General features: G+C 44.3%; 1 protein-coding gene across 1 annotated transcript; it reads left to right on the top strand.

Moving 5' to 3' along the window:
• The first annotated feature begins 1,580 nt into the window (after positions 1-1,580).
• Cdo1 (cysteine dioxygenase type 1) lies at positions 1,581-15,066 on the top strand. The gene is made up of 5 exons (XM_005356075.3): positions 1,581-2,028; positions 5,800-5,877; positions 8,526-8,680; positions 12,994-13,163; positions 14,604-15,066. The coding sequence occupies exons 1-5, from the start codon at positions 1,859-1,861 to the stop codon at positions 14,631-14,633; spliced, it is 603 nt and encodes a 200-aa protein (XP_005356132.1). The 5' UTR covers positions 1,581-1,858; the 3' UTR covers positions 14,634-15,066.
• The last annotated feature ends 5,103 nt before the right edge of the window (positions 15,067-20,169 follow it).

Here is a 20,169-nt window from a genome sequence, read left to right as displayed (position 1 = left end):
TGGACAGATCGGGGTGGGGGTATGGACAGATCGGGGTGGGGGTATGGACAGATCGGGGTGGGGGTATGGACAGATCGGGGTGGGGGTATGGACAGGCAATAAAGTCGTGAATGAGGAAAAGAGAATGAGGGAACGCAGAACAATGGAAAGTAAAATAAGTTTTGAGTAAGCTATAAAGTTTCATGTAAGCTCGATCCCAGATGCCTTAGAAAAGCTTTCAGAGAACCCCACAAAGTAAGCTATAAAGTTTCATGTAAGCTCGATCCCAGATGCCTTAGAAAAGCTTTCAGAGAACCCCACAAAGTAAGCTATAAAGTTTCATGTAAGCTCGATCCCAGATGCCTTAGAAAAGCTTTCAGAGAACCCCACAAAGTAAGCTATAAAGTTTCATGTAAGCTCGATCCCAGATGCCTTAGAAAAGCTTTCAGAGAACCCCACAAAGTAAGCTATAAAGTTTCATGTAAGCTCGGTCCCAGATGCCTTAGAAAAGCTTTCAGAGAACCCCACAAAGCTGTTTTGTGTGTTTTGTTTTTTCTACTTTTTGTTATTTGTTTTGTTGCTTGCTTGTCCACAAACAGCAATTGGGCTTCAGCCAACCAAGTCCTAGGATTACGGTTGAGACATGTGTGCTGTGATAGCGTTAGACAGGGGTGTTCCAAACCATGCAGCTCAAGTAAATATTAACGTGTGGACAGTGACGGGTGGGGGTACAGAAGTCTATACCTTTAATAATCCAAATCATCATTTATAATGGAAAGAATGAATATATACTTCGAGGTGTGTCTGTTCCTTTTTCAGCCACATGTAACCCCTGCTGTTCCCAGAGCATGCTAAGTGCAAGGGGGTAGAACTCTGTGTGTATGTACCTAGAATTTAAGGATTCAAGTCATCCAATTGCAGTCTTTTAAATGACTGTACACTGACGAACATCACCACCACCAGCCCCAGCAAAAGGCCCAGTCCACCATCTCTTAGTCTCCCAAGTGCTGGGATTAAAGGCCTGTGCCATCACCACCGGCACTTTGCACTGGATATATTTTACCAAGCGATGTATAAGATCAAAGCCCCTGGTCTTACTAAAAGCTCAAGTCAAATATTAATCCACAGTACACTACTGTACATTTGAATTTAAAAAGAGAAAAACCCGAGCACTCTGGAGGCAGAAGCGGGCCGGACCTCTGAGATCAAGGGCTACAGCCAGCCAGCGCTATGAAATGACTCTCAAAGCAAAGATTATCACCTAGCCCGGGGCTTGTATGTGGACCGTTTATAGTCACCTAACAGTTACTGTGGCCAGGGAATGGATTCATTGTTCATCTTCCCGACCACCTTAGCTGCATTTGGAAGATGGGTTCCATTTCCTCAGTATCCACTCTTCCGAGATCTAAAACCCACAGGCATTCATTGTAAACCAAGCCCTGGAAAGGGATGGGATGGGCGGCCAAAATCCGCCGCTAAGGCGGGGAAGAAATTGCTCATATAGAGCAAGGGCCACAGTGGGGCTTCTGAGAGCTGGCGCGCACAGGCAGCAAGGTCCTGTGCCAGAGCCTTCCCGCTGGCGCTCTCCAGCTCCAGCCCCTTTCTCAGGTCTCTCCTCCTCACTCCACCCCCTGAAAGCGGTTGGTACGTTCTGCAGGACTCGAAGAGCTTAAAAAGGGCCCGGGAGGGCGGATTCCGCAGCTTTGGTCTTGACCGGTGCGGTGCACTAGGCTGCTCTCCGGTGACTCCTAGACCTGAGTCTCAACACCCTTGCGAGCCTTTAGTGCGGTGGGTCCCGGGTCCTGGGTGTGTCGGGTGTCCAGCCTGCAGCCGGGGTCCTCCGCAGCCGGCCTGGAGGGGGGTGCTGCAGCCCTACGGGATGGAAGGGACGAAACTGCTGAAGCCGCGGACCCTGGCCGACCTCATCCGCATCCTGCATGAGCTCTTCGCGGGCGACGAGGTCAACGTAGAGGAGGTGCAGGCTGTGCTGGAGGCCTACGAGAGCAATCCCGCCGAGTGGGCTTTGTACGCCAAATTCGACCAGTACAGGTGAGCGTGCCCGGCCTTCTGCAAAGCTAGGTCCCCGCAGTCGGAAGGGAGGTTCCCGCACCACTCTCAGGTTTTCCGCTGTCTCCCGCAAAACCCCGCCACCCCCAGCCCTAGCCTCCAACACAGCAGCACCACGCCCCACCTCCGCAGCCGTCTCTGGCACAGCACTAAGAGACCCCTCCCGCCACCTGGCACGCTCGAGCTCCCGCCGGGCAGCCGCCAGGGACTGACGGCAGATGGTCGGAGAACGCTCCAGGAGATCACCCTGGGTGCTGGTGGGACCCAACACAACCCCAAGTCAGTCCTTTGTCCCCGACCCTGGAACAGCGCAAGGGTTTTGCGAACTGTTCCTATCCAATGTTAGTTCTTCCAACCCACTTTCACCACCCCGACTAAGGACTGGCTCGCATACTTGTCAGATTTTGTAAATTGGGCACACCGCGGCTTTTGCAGCCCCCCAAGCCTTTGGCTTTCTCTCGCCCTTGTTTCCCAGAACCTAGAAGGTAAAACTAAATAAAGACCGCTACTTTCCGGACCTGCTTGAGTCTGGTAGGCTGAGACCTTTGGAAGCTTTGACTTAAGGATTAAGTCTGATCGTCAGCCCTCAGGAGCCAGAGCTCTTAAGGTTTCTGTGTGGAAGAAAGAGCAAGCCTCAGTGCTTGCGCTTGGTAGACTGGCTGGTAGGAGGAAGCTGGCTGGAGGAAAGGGTGGCAAGAACGGGACTTCTCGGAAGTTCTCTCCTTAACATGTAACAAAGTTCTGTCAGCAAGGGCTGTTTCAACCATATTTTTAAACTTAAAGTAGTAAAAACTAAGGACAAGAAGGGTGGCATTTTGTGTTTGGAAAGTGGTCTGAAGCGTTTCCTTTGATTCTGGTCACTCAGGTCTGGGCTGGGTCCCGCAAGGGTACACCTGAGATGTCTATTTAAATGCTGGCAGGTAATTGCCCGTTTGTGGACCAAGAGCTCCTCCAGTCAGGTCACACGGTGTGAGACGAAGCTGTTCTTATCTCAGTTTTACAAGCAAAGAGCAGCGGAAAAGGAGTTGGGTATCCCACACAAGGTCGTTTCCCCATCATTGTTTAGGAGCGTACAACGAACAAAGCCGCCTGCAGCGCCTTTGGCCTGAAAAACTTTTATAGCTCCATATATGTAGGTGTTTAAAATAAAAATCAAATATTTACTGAAAATCATCCACAGTTTTTTTTAATTTGGCATACATATAATTCTATCATTTATTAAAGATTAAAGCAAATATGTATGTTATTGAGGAGTGCTTGTTTATTTTTACATGAATCTTGGTCCAATATTTGTTGTTTTGATTTTGCATTTGAATGAAATATTATTAAGCATGAAAAAGAACTGAGGCTGCTTGCTGCTTGCCCTTGGGAGGTGGAGGCAGGTAAACCTCAGCTGTCCTGTGTGTTCACATCCTGGGTTACATGAAAACTCCACAAAAATGCCATATCCTTCACACATGCATGCCCAAACACACACATGACACACACTATTATTATATTTTTTTAAACTGTTTTTTCTGTGGTGTTGTGTTGTGACAGGCAAGTGTTGCCAGTTACCAGTTTATTACACATGACATTTTATTTGGTATTAATTTGGGGCTGTACATTCAGAAATCTTACACTGTTCCGATCTTCTATGCTCCCACATTCCGCTGTGCAATGCACAATTTAAGAAGCTGGACTGTAAACTTCCAGGCAACTTCCTCTAGACCTGAGACAAATTCTTCCGTTACTGTAACATATCTGGAGACATAGCATTGTCCAAGTGAAATTAGTCAGGTTTGTGGCAACAGCTCCTGGTCTCCAGAACAATGGCATTGCCAGGGATCTCTCCCTACATCCAAGCACAGCTCCTTAAGATAGAGGTGACGTCTTGGGTGGGATATGGGTGGACTATAGGGAGAACAAGAGACAGAGAGTTCTTTTGTATTGTCCTTGGTGCCCAGAAGGATTCCAATCTGATCTGGGGGTGGAAGCAAGGCTATATGTGTTCCTTTCAGTATATCCAGATGGTGGGTTCTTTGGAGAAGTGGGGTGTTAATACAGGAACTCTGTTTACTGTGGCTTAAAGGCTGTGTGTACAGCCCCATCCTGGGTCATAAGATATAAGGGAGACTCACAGCTAAAAAGAAAATAATGGTACCTGGCAACTCTCCAGAGACCCATGGCCTGCACGCACCGGGCCCTGAGCCTGGGGGACAGAAGGAAGGACAGGACAAGAGGAAAGCTGCAGTGCATGGGGAGCTTGGGTTAACAGATGACGGAGTGAGCAAACAGTACCCAAGCAAATGTATACAACGCTTCCTTGGCCATAGAAACAGCCGTCTAAACCGGGTGTCACAACTATCAGACACTGCTGGCCAAATGCTGACAACAGGATCACTGGACCAAATTACAACTTAAGAGTTCAAGTGTCCTTAGGATAGTTGTTTTGGTTTTGATGGGTTTTTTTTCTTGCCAGTTATAATAGTAAAAGGTTTGGTAGTATTCTGACCTAATGTAGCCTTTGTTCTGGTATTTACTTCAAGCCTCGGCTTATTTATGAGTGCTTTTGAATGTGTTTCTATCAGGGCTTTAGCAGTAAAACTGGGCAGAGTTCTAGAACAGTCCTTTAATGAAACTTCGGTCCTCAAAAGCTACTAGAAGGGGGAAAAAAATCCCAAAACAATAGCTACATTCTGTTCTGGGTAGTAATGAACTCTCCAGATACCTTCCATGAGAACACCACTTTTTACTAGTTTGAGACTGATATGCATGGAGAAACATGAAATTTTTCCCCCCTGTTATCATTTCATGCTGGTATTAAAGACTGAATTGCTACCTCAGGAAAGTCAGCGAATCAAAATACAGAAAGGTTTTGTCATTCTTTCTAGACCAGAAAAAAATAAAAGTACACAATGCAGAAAAGTCAAAGCTCAGCTGTGAAAACAGTTTTTATTTGTTCTGGGCTCTGAATTCGAAAACCGTGTTCAAGTTTTATTGAGGTGGAAGCTGGGGGCTGGTATTCATGCTCCTGTGCACAGTGGGTTAGAGGGTCCACTTTGAAAGCTCCAGAGCAGCTAGGCTTTTGGAATCTGCCATTCCTGGGAAATGTATCTGGAGGCTAAGTACTGCTTTCTTTGAATAATGCCTCCCTTGTTTTCAAAAACAGAAAGTGCATATTGAAGTGGCTCACAACTTGACTGGGCTGAAGGAAGCAAGCAGTGCTTGTTATTTTCAGATGGCTTTTTGGACAAAACTGAACTATGGATTTAACTCAGGAATACGCATTAGCATTGAATGGGTGTGAGCTATTGGTAGTGAGTGAAAAGGGTTTGTTCAATTAACTTGTATGGCTCCATGCTCTTTCCTTTCCTTGACAGTTTCTGACAGTTTGTTTGGCTTGGTTTGGTTTTGGTTTTTCTCCTTGGCTGTTTTTGTTTTGTTTTGATTTTATATTTCCCTTATTCTTGTTTTGTTTTTAAAAGAACAAATCCCAATCCCTACAAATGGCTTCTTCTGAACTTTTACATTTGAATGAAAGATTATGAAACAGAAAAAAAAAAAAGTAAGGTTGGGCATAAGTGATGCTTGGAATCCCAGGCCTTGGGCATGGAGATAGGGGGACCAGGAGCTCACAGCCTGGTCTACATGAGGCCATTGTTTAAAATGAGAATATTAGTAAATAAAAGTAGATGACACCGCGTTATGATTCTTTTTTCTAGTACTTATCTCAGCAGCCAGACTCAGACTGGCATATGTCTGTCTTTTCAGGTACACTCGCAACCTTGTGGATCAAGGAAATGGGAAGTTTAACCTGATGATCCTGTGCTGGGGAGAAGGGCACGGCAGGTAACACAGCCGCTCGCTCGCTCAGTCCCGGCTTTCCCTTTGAAAACTCCTCCCTCCGGCATCCTTCCAACCTCTGGGGTTCCTTCTTACTTTTCTATGATAAATCTATGGTTTGGCTGGCCATGGTGGCACACACCTTTAAACCCAACATAAGAGCCAGCAGGTGGATCTCTGTGAGTTGGAGAAAGTTACAAAATGCCATATGTCCCTACTGTGAAGTAACATTTTGGTATGTACACTATACTAATGTGACTATGTGTCTGTGATACTTTGTTAATGAAGTTGAGGTTAGATACACATTGTTTTCTGTTTTGCACATTTTGTCAACTTCATTTTGTCAACTTCTTGAAGACCGGGCTGCCCTCAAACTCACAGAAATCCACCTGCCTCTGCCTCCCTGAGTGCTGGGATTAAAGGCGTGTGCTACCACCGCCCAGTTGTTAACTGCTTTTATAATGTGTTTTAAAATAGGTATTTAATAATCTCAAGGTTCAACTAGTATTAGGTTTTGATATACACAGTGAGTTCTAGGACAGTCAGGGGTACATAGTAAGACTCATAGTAAGTCTCAAAATAAATATTCAAAAGTAAACCTGTATTCTACAATGCCAGGACTCAAATGTATGTCTCATGCATACTAAGCAAGCACTCTACCCTCTAACACTGAACTAACACCCCAGCCCCATTCAAAGTATTTCTTACAGTGTCTGGCCTAGGCTAGTCACCAACTTCACAAGGACTAGCAATTCACATTTAGAGTTATTTGTTTACATTGTCCACGAATCTCAGCATGGAATTAGCACGGGGGTAGGAGTCAGACATGTACTACATACATTAAAATCACCCCTCATCTCCTCCCTCAGCAAGCAAGATGGCTCAGTGCATAAATGCGCTCGCCCCCAAACTCGATGTTTCTCCCCAATTACTGGAATCCACAGAGAAAGCCAACTCTTACAAGTTGTATATGCACATACACAGAGAGCGGGGTGGGGGGGGGATAAATAAACAAACCAAAAAAGAATATAAAATAATAAAAATAAGGCCTCCACCCCAAATGAGTAGTAGTAATTCAGAGGAAGCAAATAGCCACCTTAATTCGACAACTCTGTCTCCTATGGAGTTAAACTGTTTTTGGAACTGTGCTTAACCCTGACCTTTGACCTTTGTGGTATGTGAGATGTGTCAACAACTGTGGGACCAAAGACCAAACTGGCAAGATTTGGAGCTAGAAAAACGTCACAAATTCAGAAAAATTCTGTCCACCTCTAGTTAATCGTTCAACTTCTTTACCAGGAAAGCAACTTAAACTGACACCAATACTTTTCAAATCTGTTTCCTTGTCTTTAGTTTGCACATTGGTCAGCTTTGTTGCCAACTGAATAATAACTGTATTTTTACACAGATCTCTCGGGTTCTGTAAAAACGATAACCAGACCCGTTTTGGTGAGAGAAAAGAAACGCAGAATTACGAGGTTTAGGATGTTAGGTCCGTAGGGAACATTTGTTGATGAAATGGGGTAGGGGTCATTCTCAGTGCTTTTTAAAAACAGATCAGCAGGGATAGGGCTAGTCTGTGGGCACAAGGAACAGTTCATTTTATGATACATTAAACATTACCAGAATTCAACGGGATGCAAATGCTAAAAATTATATACATTTATAGATTTTATTCAACCTTGTCCCTATTATGACCTCATATGCCTAAATTGTTGGCTCTAAGATCACATGAATAAATTCCTTTTCACTTAATATGCAGTTTGCTTTCTCCCACCACTATTGGAAGATCATCCCAGGTAGGCTACTCCAAGCCTGTAAGATGTTAACGCTGTGTATACATTACATCATCATTTCAGGATAGTGAGTATGTTATGCACACGTACACATTCTCCCACCCACACAAAGAGGAAAAGAGGAAAAGCCTATGGGGAAAAACAGTGATCCCAATATGGGACAATTATTACAAATGACTATCTTCGTCCTTTTCAAAATTTCTTTAATGAACCCTTCCTCCTGTATGCCCATGCATGGGTGCATGCGTGCATGCATGCGTGCGTGTGGGATGCCAGAGATAAAATTCAGAACCTCACATACTATGTGAGCCCTCCTCCACTTCTAATATTCTTTCATTATCAGTTATAGCTTATAGTTATAGTTTATATGTCTTATTAAATGCTGCTTTTTCCTGGGCATTGTGTCGCACCTGGAACCCCAGCAAGCCTGTAATCCTCCCTTCTAAGGCAGGAAGAGCATGAGTTCTAGCCTGGCCTTAGCTGTGTAATGAGACCTGTCTCAAAGACAACAATCAGCAAAACAAAAAGACAAAAACAAACAAACCAAACAACTGTATGGGGGGGGGGGGAAGGTTTCTGGGTTTGTGTTTTGTTACCAGATTACAGTTATAATATTTTTAAAAATGTAAGCCAATCTTTAGTGAGAGTTTACATTTAAACTGTTAACTACGTGCCTTGTTGTGGATGTTGTGTTGTTACTGTGCCCAGAACCGTCATGCTGAATTGTATGGCTAGATGTAAAACACAGCAACTGAAGTGAATCTGGTTGAGAGCTTCCTAAGAGTGTATCAGTTTCCCCCCAGTCAATGGAGTGCTGGACCAACTACTGAATTCATTTGTCATTCTGTGCTCATATAGCAGTATCCATGACCATACGGACTCCCACTGCTTTTTGAAGATGCTGCAAGGAAATCTAAAGGAGACATTGTTTGCCTGGCCTGACAAGAAATCAAATGAGATGATCAAGAAGTCAGAAAGGACCTTGAGGGAAAACCAGTGTGCCTACATTAATGGTAACATCCTATTCTTTGTCTAGGAGAACGCAGGAACAGCTGAACTCTTATCTATGCATGTTGATGGGAAATAGTTGCAATCTGGCCTGAACACAATGTGTTTCTAAGGCTTTAAAGCAGGGTTGGAATTATTCACTCAAAACATATGCATGAAGATTGTCATTCATTGGAAAGTTGTTTACCCCGTCGAAACTTAGAACAAAGAGAACAGGATATGAATTTATACAAAAGAGTTGTGTCTACTTGCAAAATGTATAGTGTGTGTGTATCAGAAAATGCAAGGACGTGTTCTGGAAGAGATTAAGAACATTAGCCAGTGCCTATTTTTGTAAACCGCATGCAACATACCTAAAAGACTTTTCTCAAGGGAAATTTTGTAATGTATATTGTTGGGCAATGACTTAGAGATATCGTACCAAGAATTTGTTCTTTCCCCCAATGTCTTCTGGAACAGCCAAACGCTCCCCAGGAGAGGCAGTGAATTTATTTATATTTCTGAAAAGGACCACACGTTCCCAAAGTTCATTAAAACATATGAGAGTCATAATGTTTTCATGTATAGATGAGATTGCCAGTACATATGAAGATTAAATAACTTGTCTGGAGTCACTCCGGTTTTAAATATTTAGCCAGTATTTGAATGCATGCAGTTCAAGTCCAAACATATGCTTTTAATCAGGAAGCTGGCCTGCTTATATAAAATAAAATATTATAGCTTTTCCCTGGCAAACACGGCATTTCCTTCATATATCTTAAAGTCTAGTATTGACCTTGCTACTTGGCTTAAATTTATTAGATTATTAGTTTAGGAATGCAGATCACTTACAGAGATCATTGTATGGGAAATGTTTTCTCTTTTATTCACTTCACACGAGTCTGTTGGGTTCCCCTGTAGACATTTTCATTTTTGTCAAATGTTTGAGGGTTGCTGTATAGAAGGCGCACACCGGCTTTATAAGAACAGGCTTGTCACTCATACCATAGCATAGTAAAGCTAAACGTCTTTTAGGGTAATCACTTTCAGCTGGACCCAGAGTCTCTAAGAACGTACATTCCATCTGGAAAAGAGCTCTGTCAGGGGTCTCCAGTGCAGAAGCCTGTAGCAGCCAAACATAACCGGTGAAGGAGGGAGCTGCAGACAAGGGGTAAAAGATTTTGGCGAGGACCTAATGAACTCTGAAAGAACAGCAGTGGTCCCCACCCCAGGAGGAGAGTGAGTCCTGGTTCTTTATCCATAGAAGTGTTAAATTCTGGTTGCTAATGTTAATTTTTGCCAATCAGCGAAAGGTGGGGTGTACTCACTGACTATTTTGGTAGACTAATTAGTGAAAAACATTAAACGCTTTCCAACCTCTGATGTTTACAGATTAGCGGCAGACATGGGTATGATCAGGGGAAGGTTCCCTGTCCAGGGAAAGGTACAGCTCTTGTGGAGAATAGAAACTTGAGGAATGGGGGCAACCGGAAAGGAAGAAGGAAGATAAGGTTGGGCAGGATGTATTAGGAGACTGTAAACAAGATCAAGACACAAGGCTCTGCAAGCAGCAGAGAGAAGAGCTCTCACCTATCAGCAGAGCTGTGGCTGGGAATGTCTTTACGCATCCAGGAGTAACATACAACATAGGCGGAAGTGAGCAGAGACCTGGGGCAGACGCTCAGGAGCCTGTTTCAAGTGGGAGAGGTCCAGAGAACATTGACAGAAACACCAAGAAAAGTCCAGCGTGACTGTAACAGAGGGAGTACAGACACATAGGGGAGAAAGAGGCAGAGATTCAAATGCTGAGACTGTGAACCGTGAGGCTCACATAGGAACCTTGGGCTCTTCTAAAGGACAGGTGATTTGATCTGAGGCCTTCGATTGTCCATCATGAGCCAGCTGGTGTGGACACCTGCAATTAGAAAAGCAAAATGTTATTTGTATACAGCATTCAGTGTTAACTGTTAATGCTAATGCTCATTCCAAATTGTGCATAAGCAGGCACTAGATCATCTTGGTTTTCCTACGGCACAGTGTTCATGTACAGCGTAACTCTAGCACTCAAGAGGCTGAGGCAGGAGGATTTGTTTTCTGCAAGTTTGAAACAAGCCTGAGTTCAATGTTAACCTCGGAGACACAGAGAAATTCTGAAGGTTGGGCCAGGCATAGTGGCACAGCACTAAGAAGCAGAGGTAGATGATCTCTGTTACTTTGAGGCCACCCTGGTCTACATAGTGAGTTCCAAGACAGCCAGAGTTACATAGTGAGACCCTGTCTTGAAAAAGCAATGAGAGAGGTGTGGGGGGGGGGGGGGGGGAGAAAGAGAGAGAGAGAGCACATTGGATTTTTAAATCTTCCTGGACATAATTGCCCTGTCTAGACTGGTTATTTCTAAGCCAGGGTTCACAGTCAGCCTTCCCTTTGCTTTTTTCTGCATTGGAGCTTATTTCCCGAGTTCATATTGCCTTTGTTCTTGATTCACATCCTCGTTTGGGTAAGCGTCTCTTCCAGTGTCTCTCTAGGGAAGGCGTCATGGATGCTAGATTTTTGAGACTTCCTAATATCCAAAACACAAAACCCCATATTCGAATCTTATAACTTGATGGATAAACTAGCTGAATTTGGGTTGTGACCTCAGAAGCCTCTGTCTTCGTCTTTAGTGTATCCTGTCCCTGACCCTGTTGAAAGGGGACAAGTGGTCATTCTGACTCTTAACTCCTTCTCTGAAGTCTCTTCTGGAAATGTTTGGGATCTTCTCATGTGGCGCCTTCCTCTGTCCCTTGCTGTCCCACAGCGATAAGGTCACCTAAGGACTCATCGTTCTGCCAGGTGCTTGGTTTCTCTCGGTTTGACCTCATGAGCCTCAATCCAAGAAATATCCTCAAGCTGTCCCTATGAGCTGTGTTTCTGAAAGGCCTCTTGTTTGGATATTGAGCTCCCTGAACTTGTCCTTTGATCTTTGTCCCCTTTATTATTTTCATCTTTGTCCTTTGATTTTTTTTTTAATCGAACTCAACTTTTTTTACCAGCCCTTCTGTTCAGGTTTTATTTTATTTGGCAATCCTCCTGCCTCTGCCTCTGCCTCTTCAGCATGTCCTACAGATATGTATCACCACATCCAGCTGTCTTTTTATTTTGAGAAGCCTTTTTGAGGCTGGGGCTGTAATTCAGCTGGTAGAGTGTTTGCCCAGCATGTCTGCACAAAGTCCTGGGTTCAACCCTACCCCCAAATAAAGCAGCCCCAGACTTGGGGTGGGGCTGAGGAAAGGAAGATCAGAAGGTCAAGGTGACCATGAGCTGTGTGAAACCATCTCTCAAGAAATAAATAAGCAAAAACAAAAAATCTTTTGATTCCTGCCCCCTCCACCCGGTGTTTTGTCTCAGTTAGAATGCTAATAATAGACTTCCCCAGGTCTTCTCAGTGTCCTGTTTCAACTTGCTTTTCCAGGCTGCTCAGGCCCCCTTCTGTCTTCTGTACTAGAGGCTAATTCAGTTGTGTGCTCATGTGTAAAATCCAGGGACAAAGAAGTTCACTGGTGTCTCTGTGCACATGACGGGGCTTGTTGACAGGATCACTCTCTGGGGGTCAGGCAGAGCCCTTTAGCAGAGGAACTGCTGGTGGCAGGATGGGGAGGGCTTTTCTGTGGAGCTGGTGAGACTCCTTACAGAGGTGCCCGCATCTCTGCCTGGAGAAAGAAGTCCTGGATGATGCTGGCTGGTGAAGGAAGCAAGACCCTTGCCATTCACATGTGGCTTGTTGCTTCATTCACTCGCTTGTAACCTGGTATCCACCAGTCCCGAGTTCAGCCACGGTACTTTTTCTAGATAGCCAATCTCTGTCTTCTACAGGGGTTGGGAGTGTATGTGTGGGGGGGGGCGGGGTGAAAGGATTTGAGACCCTACTTCCTAAACAACCTTTCAACCTGTCAGTGTGTTAGCCCTGTCTTCACTTGTTTCCAGAAAGTGCCTGGGGCTGCCAATTCCTGATCTGTTTGAGAGTTTCAAATTATAGTTTCTTTCTTGGTTTTCCCCCTGAATGGTTTAGGGGTTTGTTTTCTTTTCCCTAATGAAACTATCTTTTAAGCTTTCAGGTTCTTACAAATGCTTTCTTTTTTTCCCTCCCTATATTGTATCTAGTTTTAGTCTTGCACTGTAATGTGAGGTGGTTTGCAGTAAGAATGCCTGCGTGGCGCTTTCTATCCATAACAAGGAAGTTAAATGTAATGTACATTCATGCCATATTCATCGATATCAGTTAAAGATTGTGGGTGGTTAGGAAACTCTTTGCCTTCAGCCGCCTTTCCTCCGCTGTTTCCTGCCCCCTTTGTCTGCACAGATTCCATTGGATTACATCGGGTGGAGAACGTCAGCCACACGGAGCCTGCCGTGAGCCTTCACCTGTACAGCCCGCCTTTCGATTCGTGCCACGCCTTTGATCAAAGGACGGGCCATAAAAACAAAGTCACCATGACATTCCACAGCAAATTCGGAATCAGGACTCCATTTGTAAGTAGTTTCCTGGGCTTGAATGACTTAGGAGGGACTACGGAGAGGGCTCCTGCAGAGGACCCAGATTCAGTTCTCAGGAGCCCCAACTGATTCTAGGACCCACGTGAATTAGGGGATCTGATGCCAGTGTCCTCTTAAGATCTCTATGGGCAGCCATGCGCATTGTACACACACACACACACACACACACACACACACACACACACACAGGCAAAACACTCATGCGCATAAACCTTTAAAAAGGCATAACTTAGAGACTGCCAATAGTGTGTTGTAGGCTTTTATTGCTGTAGGTTTATTTAATGTGCTGGAGAGATGGTTCTAGAGCTCATGGTTCTTACAGAGAACCATGGTTCCCAGGACTCATACCCAGCAGCTCACAACGGCCTTCAGCTCTAGCTCCAGGGAGATCCCATGCCCTGGTCAGCCTGGGCCCCTGTACTCACATGCACATACCTTCACACATGTACAGATTATTTTAAAAATCATAAGCATTATTTAAGTATCACAAATCTAAGATATTCTTGAATGAAATCTCAGGGTAAAAATCCAGCCTATCCTTATTTCTTAAGCATTGGAGATACTTTATTATTTTTAATTAAATTAAATGCAAGGACTTGTTTTTGGGAAACTTCAAGATGCATATTCACTCCTACAGGAAATGTTTTTTCCACTTGGGAAATAAGACTGAAGACTTTATCTGGCCTGTTTCTCACTACTCTGACTTAATGTTTATAGGTCTAATTCACTGGGACAACAATACATTGCATTTGCTGAGACTGTTCTGAAGCCTGTGTTTTGACTGTCACATGTGCTAGCTAACTCACTGAGATGTGATTTTTTTTTTTTGACCACAAAAATACTGTACTCTATGCTAAGACATTCTTCTTCAAGGAAAAGCATTTCCGCCCCCCATAAGGCAACCAATATTGCTGTGGTAGGACAGTTTTCTGTCATTGGTGAAATAAATTGGAATGGTCTTCATTTAGTTATTAAGGAAGCATATGGCAACTTGTTAAGCAATAGTACATAGAAACAGGCTACCGTAATCCTCAGGTAACTTATTGCCCTGTTTTGCCTTTGTCTTCCACATCTGAAGCTCCAAAAGATACTCCTTTCACAGGAAGAAAGCCATGAGGCTCCACTGTCATAGCCAGGCTTTCAAGTTCTGCTTGAGAAACAAGACCACTTAGAACAGTGTTTCTCAACCTTCCTAATGCTGTTCCTCAGGTTGTAGTGACCCCAACCATAAAATTATTTTTGTTGCTACTTCATAACTGTGATTTTGCTACTGTTATGAATCATAACGTAAATATCAGTGTTTTCTGACAGTGTTTGGGGACTTGCAGCCCCTATGTTGAAAACCACTTACTTAGTACGAGCCTTCGTGTCTTGTACAAAATTTCTTACACGTCTTTCTCGTTTCCTTCCTTACAGCCAACTTCAGGCTCAGTGGAGAACAACTAAGGCATACCAAGCCCTGAGAAGTTTTGCTTCTGGCTCCTCAGTGTTTACCTTGGACAGAGAGGCCGCCCAACATTTGCTGCCCAGTAACACAGCTAAAAAAGCCCACGCTCGAATCTACGGCAAAGTGGTCACTAAGGAAGCAAATGGTGTCCTAAGCTAGGCAGGAGAAAATCTGTGTTCTTGGTATTTGATGAGAACTTTTTAAATCTGGATTTTATTTTTTCAAGCCTGTTTGACAAATTCCTATGCCGTTGGAGACTAGGAAAGCATAAAGCAGCCTGCTGCTTGGTAGTAGACAGCAGCGGGTGTGGAAATACGCATGTGCCCAGACTTCCTGCATGCAGAAAACTGAAACTGTCTCTAATGTGCCCCCCCTTTGTACTGCCACCAAATTGCCAAACTACTTTAATAAAACTGGATTTGAGAACAAGTAGACATTGCTTTTTTGATGCATATGCTATAAATCATCGTATAAATGAGTTTCTTAGATTTAGATAAATTACAATGTGAAAAGCACTTTGGTTTGGGAGAGAGAGAGGTGTGTGTGTGTGTGTGTGTGTGTGTGTGTGTGTGTGTGTGTGACTCAAGGCTTCTTGCATGTTAGGTATGTACTTCACCACTGAGGTATACCCCCATCCCAAAAGAGGTTTCTATGATAAAGGATTGTAAAGGCCCAGAAGATGCACTCAACAGTAACGTGGGGGTCTTATTTTCACTAACTGACAAGAATACCAACACAGAGGCGTTCTTGCCTGAAAACTGCCTGAGTGTCCTTATTTGCATGTGTTCAAATGTGGTTTTGTATCCAACATTTAAACAGTGGAACATTATAAAAGAAGATAGATTCCTAACATCTTGAACCTTGAGGTTACCTGGCAACATTAGGCGAGGCTGTGTTTTCAGCTAGGATGCTGTTCCCCCTCCCAGAGAGGAGTTCTCCATCCACCCTACCTAACAGCCTGGTCCCGCAGACAATCAAACCCAAAGAACCACACAGAGGCTTATATTAATTATAAACCATTTGGTCTCTTAGCTCAGGCTTATTATTAGCTAGCTCTTACAACTTAAATTAACCCAGGCTTATTATTAACTATCTCTCACAACTTAAATTAACCCATAATTCTTGTCTATGTTTAAGCCATGTGACTTGGCACCTTTTCTCAGTAAGGTGTTTGCATCTTGATTTTTCTGCATCTGGCTGGTGACTGTGTCTGTGCCTTTCCTCTTCCCAGAATTCTCCTAGTCTCCTGCCTGGATACTGACCAATCAGCGTTTTATTAAACCAATATGAGTGACAAATCTTTACAGTGTACAAGGGCATTACCCCACATTGTCTCCAGATGCTGTCTGTCCAGCTCCACAAAGCAGCTCTGCTGAGGATGCTGTTCCTCTCCTTCACTCCTCTATCATGGAGATCTTGCTAATAAGACAGAAGCTCTGTTGGGGGTGGGTGGTAATGTCATTTCCTTTACCACTGTGTGCAGAATACAAAGACACATAGAAACTGCCCATATTTATAGGATGAATAGTGAAAACTCCGTCTCCTCACACAGTAATCTGACATCCATGCGTCCTGATGGTATATTTTTCTCTGTGACTCACCAAATTAAATGAACAATGTTATTTTCATTAAATATGTCAATTCCAGGAATTTTTTAAGCCACTGTATCTTTTTTTAGGTAAGACCTATGTCCAGTAGAATTATCTTTGGTATGGGTTCATCAGTCACACATTTAAGCAAACTGATACACTTTAAAGGAATTTTGAATATGCTTCAAGGGAGAAGGAAGCATTAGTTATCCCATTCAGCGTCTTTTAATGACTTTAAAAATTTTGGACACAAAAGGAAAAGAACACCAGAAAGAAACCACACCCACAATTTGCACACAGCTCAAAAAAGACTCATGGACCCTCTAAAGGTTGCTGGGGCCCCTAGATAAAGATTTCACTTCAGGTTGGGGGGAGGGGCAACAGCCAAGCACTGGGCCAAGCTCTGGGAGTCCAGCTGAAGAGAGGGAGGAAGGATTATATGAGCAAGAGGGGTCAAGATCATGATGGAAACCCACAGAGAAAGCTGACCTGAGCTAATGGGAGCACACGGACTCTAGACTGACCGCTGTGGAGCCTGCATGGAGCTAACCTAGGCTCTCTGCCATGTGTTGTGTAGTTTGGTCTGCTTGTGGGGGCCCTAGCAGTGGGACCAGGATCTTTCCCTGGCGCATGAGTTGGCTTTTTAGAACCTACTCCCTATGGCGGGATGCCTCGCTCAGCTTTGATGCAGGGTGGTGAAGCTTGGTCCTGCCTCAACTTGATATGCCATGTTTTGTTGATTACCATGGGAAGGAGGCCTTGCCCTTTCTGAATGGAGACAGAGGAGGAGTAGATGGGAGGAGGATAGAAGGGAGCTGTGGGGGGAGGGGAGGGAACAGTAGGAGAGGAGGGAGGGAAACTGACTGTGGTTGGTATGTAAAATAAATTAAAATTTTTAATAAAAATTTAACAAATGAAAGTTTGATGCAGGGCTTGGGACAGAGATCCCATAAATGTTATATATATATATATCAGAGGTAGAGTATTTTGCCTAGCAGGTACAGGGCCCTGGGTTCTATGCCCAGCACTGCAACGAAAAGAAAACATCTGACCCAATATTCCCACTCTTGGGTATACATCTGTGACAACTAGTGTTTTAACTGTCAATTAAGCACTGCTTGCACTCACTTGGGAAGAACACCTCTACGAGGGCATCTACAGTGAGCTGACATGTGGACGTGTCTGTGAAGAACTGTCTTAATTAAGGTAATTGCCCCAGCCCACAGTGGGCGGCACCATTCCCTAGTCAGGAGTCCTGCGCTATGTAAGAGTGGAGAAGCCAAGCTGAGCACAAGCGAGCACACAGCACTCATGCATTCATTCTCTTTTCATTCTTGATCGAGCACAGATGAAATGTGACCGGCTGCTTCAGGCTCCTGCTGCTGTAACTTCTCCGCTATGATGAACTGTAGCCTGTAATTATGAGCTAAAATAAGCCTGTTCTCTAAAAGAAAAAAAATGGTTTCAGATGCGTGCAGTAGCATATGGCTCCATCATCCCAAGAATTTGGGACAGGGGGTGGAGACAGGGGATCAGTTCAACCTCTTCCTCTGTTGCATAGTGAGTTGGAGACTTACCTGGGCTACATGAGACTTTCCCTCAGAACACTACACAAAAAGGTGGGCGTGTGTGATAGTGCACACTTTTAAACCCAGCATTCAGGAGGCAAGAGGTGGGCAAGATCTCTGTGAATTCGAAGTCAGTCTGGTCTACAAAGTGATTTCCAGCCAGGGCTATGCAGTGAGATCCTATCTCAAAAAACAAAACAAAACAAAAACATCCAAACCCCACAAATGATGTGATGCTCTATAGAAGCCATATACAAGCCATGACTCATGGGAACTAATGACTGTTGGGCTTTGTTTTATGAAATTAAAACGGCACTAACATGAACAGGAAAGGCCAACAATTTATGTTTCTTTGTTTGCTCACATGGCTTTGCCGTCTAATTGTTTACTAGCCTGGAACTCAATTCGTAGACCTGCCTGGCTTTTAACTCACAGAAATCGATCCGCCTCTTTCTCCCAAGTGCTGAGATTAAGAGTATGCACTCCCACACCCTATACAAAACGACAGTATTTTCGTAGGTAGCCCACACTGGCCTTGAACTCAGCACCCACTGGTTTCTAACTCCCCAAAGCTAAGATGGGAGAAACACGCTTCCAGCGTGGCTAATTAATTTTTTTTTTCAGTGCTGAAGATCCAACCTAGGGCTTTGCACATGCTAAGCAGGTGCTGTCTACCACAGAGCCACACGCCTGGTCTTCTACTTAGCCTTTTACAGGATACAGTGGGGGTTCTAGAAAACATCAGAAGCACGAGCTACCTCATCGGAGACATGTCCACACGGTTCACAAGTTATGTCCTCTCTGTCTCTAAGGAAACCCCAGGCTTTCATAACTCTATTTATCTAACTGGCAGGTGTTTAGAGGGGGAAAAAAAAATACCTGTGGAAGAATGACGTAAACCTGCCACAGCAAGACAAATATTGTAGAGTCTGTGTATTTGAAGAACCTGGAATATGCGCATTCATGGAGACAGAACAGAGCAGAGAGGTTATTGGAAACCAGGGTGAGGAGAACTAGAGGGTTTATTGATGAAATTATAACTGGGGTTTGTAGTGGCATTGATGAAATGTTTTAGCTATAGATAGTGGGGACAGGCACACAGCACTGTGAATGCATTTAACGCCACAGAATTGGACATTTGTGAATGTTTAGAAGAAAAATTTCTTCTCATCATAGTCTTTTCAAAATTTATATTTGAGGAAAAAGATCTGTCTACCTGTGTGTGCCAGAACAGGTAGGACCCAATGACCGAGAGTACGAGAAGATGGGGAAGGGACTCGGTGGCATTCCTTGCATTCCAACCAGCAGGTATTCGGTTTCCCGCTTTCCAGGCAGCGAGTATACCATTTCATGTGTTTGCTTATTTCTTTCCTCCACTTTCATAAACAGGCTCTCAGTCTGGAGCCAATGCTGGTCACCCACAGCTCTTTCCACCTCAGATTCCGCCACGTGCAAGTTAGCTCATGAATCTCATACTGATGGACTTTTACTCTTGGGTATTTCCAAACCTTTACCCCTGCAAATAATTCTGCAATAAATACAGGGAAGGCAAGGTCATTTTTATGAATATCATTTGGTGTGTTTCTGTAAGGAGAGTCAGGGGAGATGAGGGACTCTGATGCGGAGTGTGCAGGAACTGGCAGGCCCTCTGGAATGCAGAACCTGCCCCTTGACGTCCTCACTTGTCAACTCAGCCGTTTCATCCTGCTCACTGGCGAACCAAGGTCATGAGAAGCTCCAGCACTCTGTCACTTGCGTGGGGATTATCACAGTCAAAGACACCTTGGGAAAGCCAGTGTTGGTCATGGTTGACTTTAGAATTCTGCTCTGAGAAGGAGAGAGAGCACAAGCAAGGAACTCAGGACCGCAAGGGGTGCACCCACACACTGAGACAATGGGGATGTTCTATCGGGAACTCACCAAGGCCAGCTGGCCTGGGTCTGAAAAAACCTGGGATAAAACCGGACTTGCTGAACATAGCAGACAATGAGGACTACTGAGAACTCAAGAACAATGGCACTGGGTTTTGATCCTACTGCACGTACTGGCTTTATAAGAGCCTAGGCAGTTTGGATGCTCACCTTACTAGACCTGGATGAAGGTGGGTGGTCCTTGGACTTCCCACAGGGCAGGGAACCCTGACTGCTCTTCAGGCTGACAAGAGAGGAGGAGTTGATTGGGGGAGGGGGAGGGAAATGGGAGGCGGGGAAGAGACAGAAATCTTTAATAAACAAATAAATAATTAAAAAAAAGAAAAGAAAAAGAATTCTGCTCTGTTCTCCTTCTGAACACTGAAACATTCTCTGTGTTGGCTTTTTATTGCTGAGCCATTTATGTGGCTGGAGATGTGACAGCCCTACATGAAAACATGCCCTGTG

Source organism: Microtus ochrogaster, chromosome 18, assembly GCF_000317375.1.
Source record: "Microtus ochrogaster isolate Prairie Vole_2 chromosome 18, MicOch1.0, whole genome shotgun sequence".
Taxonomy (NCBI): Eukaryota; Metazoa; Chordata; class Mammalia; order Rodentia; family Cricetidae; genus Microtus; species Microtus ochrogaster.
This window is presented reverse-complemented; position numbering and strand designations above follow the sequence as displayed.